Source organism: Lagopus leucura, unplaced genomic scaffold, assembly GCF_019238085.1.
Source record: "Lagopus leucura isolate 7727_CA_CO unplaced genomic scaffold, USGS_WTPT01 Super-Scaffold_650, whole genome shotgun sequence".
Classification (NCBI taxonomy): Eukaryota; Metazoa; Chordata; class Aves; order Galliformes; family Phasianidae; genus Lagopus; species Lagopus leucura.
In genome coordinates this window covers 7,725,889-7,734,645 of record NW_024962253.1, presented here as the reverse complement: position 1 = coordinate 7,734,645, position 8,757 = coordinate 7,725,889, and the positions used below count along the sequence as shown (strand labels likewise).

The following is an 8,757-nucleotide window of genomic DNA, read 5'->3' as shown; positions in this document are numbered from 1 at the left end:
GAGGAGCTGTATGGCCACAAGGGGCTGTAGGGCCATGAGGAGCTGTAGGGCCATGGTGGGCTGTAGGGCCATGAGGAGCTGTAGGCCATGAGGAGCTGTAGGGCCATGGTGGGCTGTAGGGTCATGAGGAGCTGTATGGCCACAAGGCGCTGTAGGGCCATGGTGGGCTGTAGGGCCATGGTGGGCTGTAGGGCCATGAGGGGGCTTTAGGCCACTATGAAGACTGTTCCAACTCTTTCATCTCCTTCCCTTCCTCTCTCCTGTTCCAAAACCATTTGTTGAAGTCAATACAGAACTGCAAATCGTCTTGCTTGCCGCTAGTTTTCGGCAAACACACAGTGTGTCTGAAATACTGTGCTTTGTTCCAGCGAGGAACAGCAATTCTGCACCAAAATAATGCCTCGATATTGTTGCTTTCTGTAATAAACATCCTCTCCACTTATGGCGAACCCCTCAATAAATGGCTCTGTAAGAACAAAAGACATTTCTGCATTGTTTCAAGTTCTCTTCCTTTCTGAAAACCTCAAAACAGTGAGAAAGCCAACGCGTCACTTCTATACTCTGTAATTATGAACTCATTTCCATTCACTCTCCCAGCAGGAGAGCTTTGTCCTGCTGACCTCTGGGAACGGCTCCTCTGAGGCTTTTCCAAAATCTCCCAGCACTAAAAATGACAAGTTAATATCAACCATGAAAGCAAGCTCGCCTTCACATTCATCCAAAATAATGTGTAATCTTGAAAGCACAGAATCATAGAATGGCTCAGGTTTGGAAGGAATATCAAGGATCATGAAGCTCCAAGCCCCCTGCTGCATTCAGGGCCACCAACCTCCACATTTCATAGCAGCCCAGGCTGCCCAGGGCCCCATCCAACCTGAGCACCTCCAGGGATGGACGGGGCATCACAGCCTCTCTGGCAGCTGTTCCAGCACCTCACCACTCTCATAGCAAAGAACTTCCCCCTGACATCCAAACTCCATCTTCCCTCCCTCAACTTCAAGCCATTTCCCCTTGTCCTGCTGTTATCTACCCTTTCCAGGAGTTGACTCCCCTCCTGTTTGTAGGCTCCCTTTAGGTATTGGAAGGCTGAATGTGAGATCTGAAATCCATGGCAAGTGGTATTCCTGCACTATTTTTATTTGTGAAACATGCCCGAGCACCGACCACAAATAGAATAGCATGGGAGAGGCTCTGGAAACAACTCTAAAAGCAGAACGGATATCAGTGGAACACAAGACACCAGCTTGATGTAAAGAGTTGTCACATCAGTACCTTGCATGATAAGCTCTAAGTGATGCTCGGGCTTTTCTTACCAATCCCATCAATATTTCCAGCACAAAAGCCTGACCTCCCACACTTCCAAGTGCTTTGGCACACCTATATGTATATATTTCTCTCCTTTTAACCTTTAGGACCAAATCCAAATGGCACAGCTTAGCTAGAGACAAGGAGCCAACAGCTCAATGAACAACACCCAAAATCCCACCTCACTCCAAGGATTTGAGGAGCTCACGTTTTATCCAAACTGCTCAAATTGCTCCCACAGTGCCTGACCTGAGATGCCACTGCATTGCTGCAGACCCCTGGCTTACCCATCTCCTGCCTTAAGACACACCAGACTCATGAGCCATGTGTCCACCCCCAGTTACCCACCACTGGAGGAGAAACCCTCCAGAAGGTGCTCCCTGTTAAGATGTCTCCTCCATGAGATGGGAGAGGATGGGCTGTCCAGTCTCAAGTCTACATTCTTGCTGAAGACAGAACAGAAATAAATCCCAGTGATTTCTCTGCAGTGAGATGTTTTGGTTTCATTGCTCCCACAGCTCTGTCTTTCAGACTTGCCTGCCTCAGGTCAACATGGGAAGGTGAAATAAAGCACAGAAACCTGTTCTTACCCTTAATCATCTTTGCCTCTCCCCAGTGGGCTCCTTCTAGGAAACCTCTGTCCTTTTTGATCAGGGGGTCCCAGAACTGGACACAGTCATCTGTTTGAGAAGAACCATCCTCCGAATGCGAATGACTGCATCCCCACTGAGAATTAAATCATAGAATGGCTTGGATTGGAAGGGACAACAGAGATCATCTAGATCATCTAGGCCACCTAGCATGACATGGGCAACCTAGTTATGGACAGTGTAGTAGGATCCAGATGTCAGCATCACTGGGAATGCCCTACAGCCCTTTGGCTCCCAGCCCATCCTGGTACAGGTCCCACAGTATGCTCTGGCATCCAAAATAGCAGCTGCGACCATGGAGGTGAATCCCAGCAGTCTCTGCTAAAGGTGGGAGCTGCAGGGAGGTCTCCCACGTGCTCCATGAGGCATTAGTAACATTATAAAACCCCAAGCTTACCCAACAGACCTCAATTTCTGTTGAGGTTTAGTAACAGTGAAGTGCCCTGCTGATGGCATGCAGGTCTTTCAATCAGCAGCAAGGACACAGAAAAACAACCTGCAAAGCCTCCTGATGCCATAAAGTCTACTGGCAGCTAGGCAATTCAGGTTAAATTTAGCCTGCAGTACAGAGGTCACGTCAGTCTCCAAGATCATAAAAAGAAAAGAGAATAAAAAGTCCTGTGTTGTGCAGGCTTTATGTAATGCCAGTGCTGCTCTCAATAGAGAGGTGAACCCTGCAGCTGGGAAACGCACCCAGCTCGCTCCTGCCACTGCCTCCTGGCATTAAAATAAAGGAACAATGAAAGGAAAGGATTACATTTGCTCAGATGGGCATCTCTTTACCCCTCTGTACCATACCTGTCTAGGCAGACCAGGCTGGTGGAGGAGGTGCACGTCTCCCAGTTCTGTTCATGTGGACTCACATGTATTTTTTGACTCTCTGTACTATTTTGGGGAGCAAGAAAGCAGCTCCTAGGTGGTCAAGTCAAGGGCTGATGTTAGAGACAAGCTTGACTGATCTTCAGATACTTTCTGTGCAGCTGCTGGACCTTCTGCTGGGATTACTGTGCAGTCAGACCACCACAGCCCAGCTTCTTGTTGCTCTCCTTCCCTTGGCAGCAGTCATGGCAGATCTTCTTCCCAGTCTGCAGCAGGTGGCCAGCTGCCATTTACTTTTCATTGTGGCAGTGTGGCTCTTCAGCAGAAACTGCTCATGGTCCTGCACTGTGTACCCTGCGTACCTGAGAGCATCTTCACTGCTCCCAGCCTGCTGGCAAGGCTGCACAAGCAGAGATGTGCAAAGAAGCATCTCCTTTGGGCTCTGAGTTTGTTGTGACTTCCCTACATCCTTGTATCAACAAATAGGGGGAAAAAAAAAAAACAAGTGGAAACTTTTGCTTTCCCTCTCCTTATCCCAAAGGATGCTCTGGCACCGGGCAGCTCTCTATGCTCATCCTACTATACCTCCACCCCGGTGGGGAGATTTCACCCCTGCAGAACTGGGTTGGGCAGAGCTGATTCCTGTCATGTTTTATTGCAGGGTAAAGTGGTGGAGTGCCCTTTATGGTGTTTTGAAAGGAAATTGTACAGGAACAATGTCCCGGGCAGTGTGGCTATTGAAAACCCTTCACAAAGGGAGTTTGCCACAAGAGGAAAAGCTGCTTAATCAGTCCAACTAATCACCGTAGGTGGTTGAGAGTCCCTGAGGGTCCGTAAAATCAAATAGAATGGGAAAAGAAATCTATCACAGCTTGCCTGCACTTCTCCTGGAGCCACCGGCGGATCCGGGACGCTCCCTGCCTGGCCCCGAGCCTGCGGTCACCATCCTCTGGGCTGTCCCCATGTAGCACAGCACTCTTCCCAACGGTGGGGATGTGAGGATGAACCCTCGAGGCGTCGTGGTGGCCACGGGATGGGATGGTGGGGCTGGGGACAGTGAGCAGGGCAGGGTTGCCCACCCTCCCGCTGTCACCCCAGGTGACCTCGAATGGCTTTCGGCGTCTGCAGGGGGGGGTCAGCGGTGCTTACACAATTCTCAGGAAGAGGAAACTGTCCCTGACAGCCACCCGCAGCTCTCCGGGGAAGGAGGATATTTCTGCCTCCCCTAGATCTCTCCATCTCATTAGAAACAACACCCAAAAAAAAAAAAAAAAAAAAAAAAAAAAAAGGCCCAAAGAAGAAAGAAAAAAATGAAACAAAGCAGCCAGGCTGGTTTTTTTTTTCCTGATCATTAAAGTGTAAAGCCAAGTTAAACATAGGAGGCAAACTGGGACGGTGAGAGAGAAAATTCGGGGACGTTTCTGGAATCTCGTTATCAAAAGCAATAGGGGCACGCTGAGGAGAGACAGGGAAAGCTCCCACCCTCTATACTGCGGGAGGTCTTTGGAAAGAGGAGATGAATAACTCACACCATCCTCTACGAGTCATTACCCTCCACTGCACAAAGGCAGACCACCAAGCCCCCACCAACAGCCAACAAGAGGCGACAGAACCAATGGGACGGCGACGGTGCCAACTTTTTATGAGTTCCCATTCCCCAGCAACGTTCCCCTGGACTTCAAACAGAGCAGTCTGCTTCCTGAGGTGGTGATCACAGAACCGTAGGGGTTGGATCTCTGAAGATCACCAAGTCCAACTGTCCCAGGGCTTTGGCTGGCTGGGCCCTCCATCCCCAGCCATATTGACCTGGGATGCCACAGAGTGGGTTGGGTTGGGGTGGAATGGAGGGCAGGGCTTGAGAGAAGGAGTCTGTTGTTCTCCATATCACAGCCCCGTGGAGGTCAAACCAAACAGCCTCTGCTGTTGGCTGGGAAGGGTGGGTCTTGTAGCAGCAAATGGCAGGTTAGCATTTGGGACAAGAAAAAAAAAAACAACCCACTGGTAGCCAGGAGCTGCTCTCATGGACATCTGTGGCTGACATCAGTCTGTCACCTAAAATGTGCCAAGCAGACCAAAGTCAGCATTCCTCAGGTGCAGCCTGGTTCAGCACCTTTAATCTGATCTCCCTGTCTCTTCTATGCAGCATATGAAGCACGCACTCCATGGCAAAACTAAAAAATTGCTCATGTAATGTAAAACCCTGGGTTCCCCTAATCCAGCTATGCCCCTGGGATGTCACCCTGCCACTCAGATATTTGTTCTGGGGTGGTACCTTGCCCCACATCTCCCAGCAGCAGCCCAAGGCAGCTCTTTCCAGTCCAGCAAGGCATCATACCTCAGTGCAGAGAAGAGACCCTCATGTTACTAAATATGCAACTTAAACAATTATATCATTAAATTAACTCAATAGGTTGAAAACACCATTGGCACAGGAACTCAGCTGCCTGCCTTGTTAGCACATCCCCTCCTTAATGCAGACGTCTTGCTGCAAGCCCTGCTCGACCCATTCCGAAAGCGTTCAGTGGAAAGAGAGGAAGCAAGCCACAAGATTCAAAGCCTTTACAGACAACACTTTGCTGTTGCCTCTTCTAGAGGAAGTGTGGGTTCTGCCTGTGCTGGAATATATAGTGCTGTGTCAGATGGACACACCATTTCCCAGGCCTTAGTGCTCCCGGAGCAAGAGAGCTGCTAAACAGCAATATTCACAGAACCACAGAACCACAGAACTACAGAATGGTTGGGTTGGAAGAGACTTGGAAATCATAGAGCCATATATCAGTTGTGTTGAAAGGGAGCTTGAGGATGACAGAACTGTAGAATGGTTGGGTTGGAAGGGACCTTGAGGATCATAGAACCATAAAAATGAGTTGGACTGGGGGGATCTTAAAGCTCCCCAGGTCCCATGTCTGCCATGGGCTGGCTGCCCCATTCATGGCACTGGCATCTCCAGGGATGGAAGTGTCCATAGACATTCCACGAGACAGTGGGGAAAGATGTGCAACAGGGACGAAAAGGCTAAAAAGAATTTTAAAGAGAGGTTTTCGCTTACCTCCTGTCGTTTCTCCTCCTTCTGAACAGCTTTTTGGTGTGTGCGATTTCAGCTTCATGAGGCAGCGGGTGGTAACCCTGGAAAAGAGGGAAAAGCAATGTTCAGCTCCAGGATACAACAGGCACTGACTGAGCCCCTGGGGAAGGGATGAGTGCCATCCACCGATTGGGCTGACCAGGGCAGTAGATGTCTTGCCCAAAGCAAGCTGGAGGCAGAAATGCAGTTTCCCCACCTTGTCCTCTCCCCAGTGAAGGTGCCAGGTCACCCCATGCTCATTTGTTGTTGGTCTGGTCAAGTGAACTCCGTATTACTGCCTTACTACAAGCATCATGGGGCCTCATTAATGTGAGCAAAGAGTTCTGAGGTTCCTGGAGGAAAGTGCAAAGCATTATTTATTTTCCAGGGACTACAGAGCTGTCATAACTGCAATGATTTTTATTTATGTGGCATTGTATTTCCCAGGCTGGCAATAAAAGCCTCGTAAAACTCACTCCTTCTGCTTCCATAGCGATCTGTCTTATCCTTCAAGCCGGTGAATCAGCCTGGACATCACTGAAAAGAGCCTGGAAATCCTTGATGTCAAGCTGCTTAAAATTATATTGCAGCTTTTCCATTACTGCCCACTGCGGTTTGCGCCCTTCTCACCCATCTGGTCACTATTTTATTTTATTTTTTTTGCCAAATGCATTGGAGGAGCTTAAGCCTCAGAGACCTTTGCTCCTCTGAATCACAGAATTGCTCAGGTTGGAAAAGACCTTCAAGATCATCAACTCCGACCTCAGCCTAACCATGCAACCCTAACTCTGACGACCCACCACTAAATCATGCCCCTGAGCACCATAACCAATGTGCTTGCAGTTAGCTGATGATACCAAAGCGACTGGGAAAAGGAAAGGAGGGAGCAGACCCACTGCCCAGTCTTACCAGCTGTACTTATTTCAGAAACAAGGCAAAAAAATAGCACAGTACTCAGTGAGACTGCTTCCAAATGTTTCGCTATCACAGCTGAGCTTGGGGTATTTTTAAGAATTTAAACTGCATGTCAGAAGCATGTGCAAATACAAATACCCTGAAAACTGAAACTATCTCTGCAAAGCATGAGCACACAAAGTGCCAATTTCCTACAAGCTGCCACTACATCTCAAGAACTGCATTCTTGCTCGTTCCAAGCAGAAACCATAGGTAAAGTGGTGCCATGCTGCTCCTCTTCATCCCTTCGGCATCCAGAGGGTGTGAGGGATGGGTTAATTCTATGGGAATACATCTCCCAGCCCAAAGAGGAATGGATTAACTCCATGGGAATACACAGTCCAACCCAAGGAGGGGTGGGTTAATTCCAGAGGAAGATGTCACCCAGCCCAAGGAGGGGTAGGTTAATTCCAAGGGAAGATGTCTCACAGCCCAAGGGGAGATGGGTTAATCCCATGGGAAGATGTCCCCCAACTCAAGGAAGGATGGATTAATTCCAAGAGAATGCATCCTGCAGCCCAAGGAGGAATGAGTTAATTCAATGGGAAGATGCCCCCCACCCCAAGGAGAAATGCATTAATTCCATGGGAAGATGTCCCCCAGCCCAAGGAGCGATGGGTTAACTCAATGGGAATGCATCCTCCAGCCCAAGAAGGGGTGGGTTTATTCCATGGGCATCTTCCAACCCAAGAAGGGGCGTATTAATTCCATGAGAATGCACCCCCCCCCAATCCAAGGAGCCTGAACAGAAAGTGCCCATGAGGAGAAGCAGGCGTCCCGCTCCCAAGCTGAGTGGTTCCCTTCTTTAGTCCTAGGCATGAGACAGTGTTTTGAAAAAAGAAAAAAAAAGAAGTCACAGGTCCCTACTCTTGTCTATTTCAGTGCTTAAGGAGAGCTAAATTTGGAAGGGAGAAAAGTCAACTTTTTTTGTGTGTGTGTGTGTGTGCAGGGAGCTGATGTAAAAGGAAATATCGGCGACTTCCAAGGAGGGTGGAGTGCCTGGAGAAGGCGAGGGCATGGGTTGGGTGCAGGCCAGAGTCCCAAGGGCACGGCACACGCTTTTATGACATCTGCGTGTTCTTCACTTTGTCTGCAGGCTGCTCCCCGGTGCAGGTTGTGCAGTGCAGTGCTGGAAGCTGAACTGGCTCACTGAGGACAATGTGGGTCTGCAACGGCTCTTCCAATTCCATAACATATCCCGAGTTGTGCTTGCAAACAGATGCTCTATGAAGGTGAAACCCAAGGGCAGAACCAAAGAAACAAGTTTTGCAAGGCAGAAGGCCACCCTGTGTCCTGCGATGGGTCCACAAGAAGACCTACACACGAGAGGCATTCTTTGCTCCTGCCCAACCCAGAGATGGTTCGCAGCTTGTCAGTGGGCAGCGAAACTGCATTTGGTCTCCAGACCCCCACGGTTTTATTTTGATATTCGATCACATGTGGCTTGAGAACATAACATTTCAGCGCCACCAGTTCTGGGAGTGAGAGGTGTGGGAAAAGAAAAGAACAGGGAGCCCATGGTCTTCAGAACCACCACTAAAAGGGGTCATGCTCAGTTTGAAGCAAAACAGTCCGTGGTTTACATGGTGGTCAACTTGGAGAAGAACCTGAGAATCCCATGGGACTTCTCGTATGTACACATACGTCAAATTTGAATTCCACATGTAAGGAAGACTAGCAGCTCTGTGAGAAAAGGGTCTCTCTTGGCCAGTCCCCTGGAGATCAGCTCTCTTGTGATGGGATGTTCATTCTGATGTCTTTGCAAAAGTGGCTCTTAGAGAAGAGGTGCTAGCCTCTGGCAAGCACTTCTCCATACGGCCTGATAGTGACAAGACAAGGGGGGGAATGGTAATGGCTGGGGGCTGTGAGGACCTTGGATCTCTTCCAACACAACCATTCTGTGATTCTACGGTTCTATGATCTTCAAGGACCCTTCCAACACAACCATTCTGTGATTCTACAGTT

At 49.1% G+C, this 8,757-nt stretch overlaps 1 protein-coding gene across 6 annotated transcripts in view; it reads right to left on the bottom strand.

Annotated features, from left to right (window-relative positions):
* Window positions 1-8,757, bottom strand: part of CTIF (cap binding complex dependent translation initiation factor) — an 88,270-nt gene that overhangs the window by 34,346 nt on the left and 45,167 nt on the right. For all 6 annotated transcript variants that reach the window (XM_042862325.1, XM_042862323.1, XM_042862326.1 and 3 more), the window contains one exon: window positions 5,824-5,900. In XM_042862325.1, the coding sequence (XP_042718259.1) occupies window positions 5,824-5,900 (77 nt within the window). The remainder of the gene's footprint in view (window positions 1-5,823; window positions 5,901-8,757) is intronic.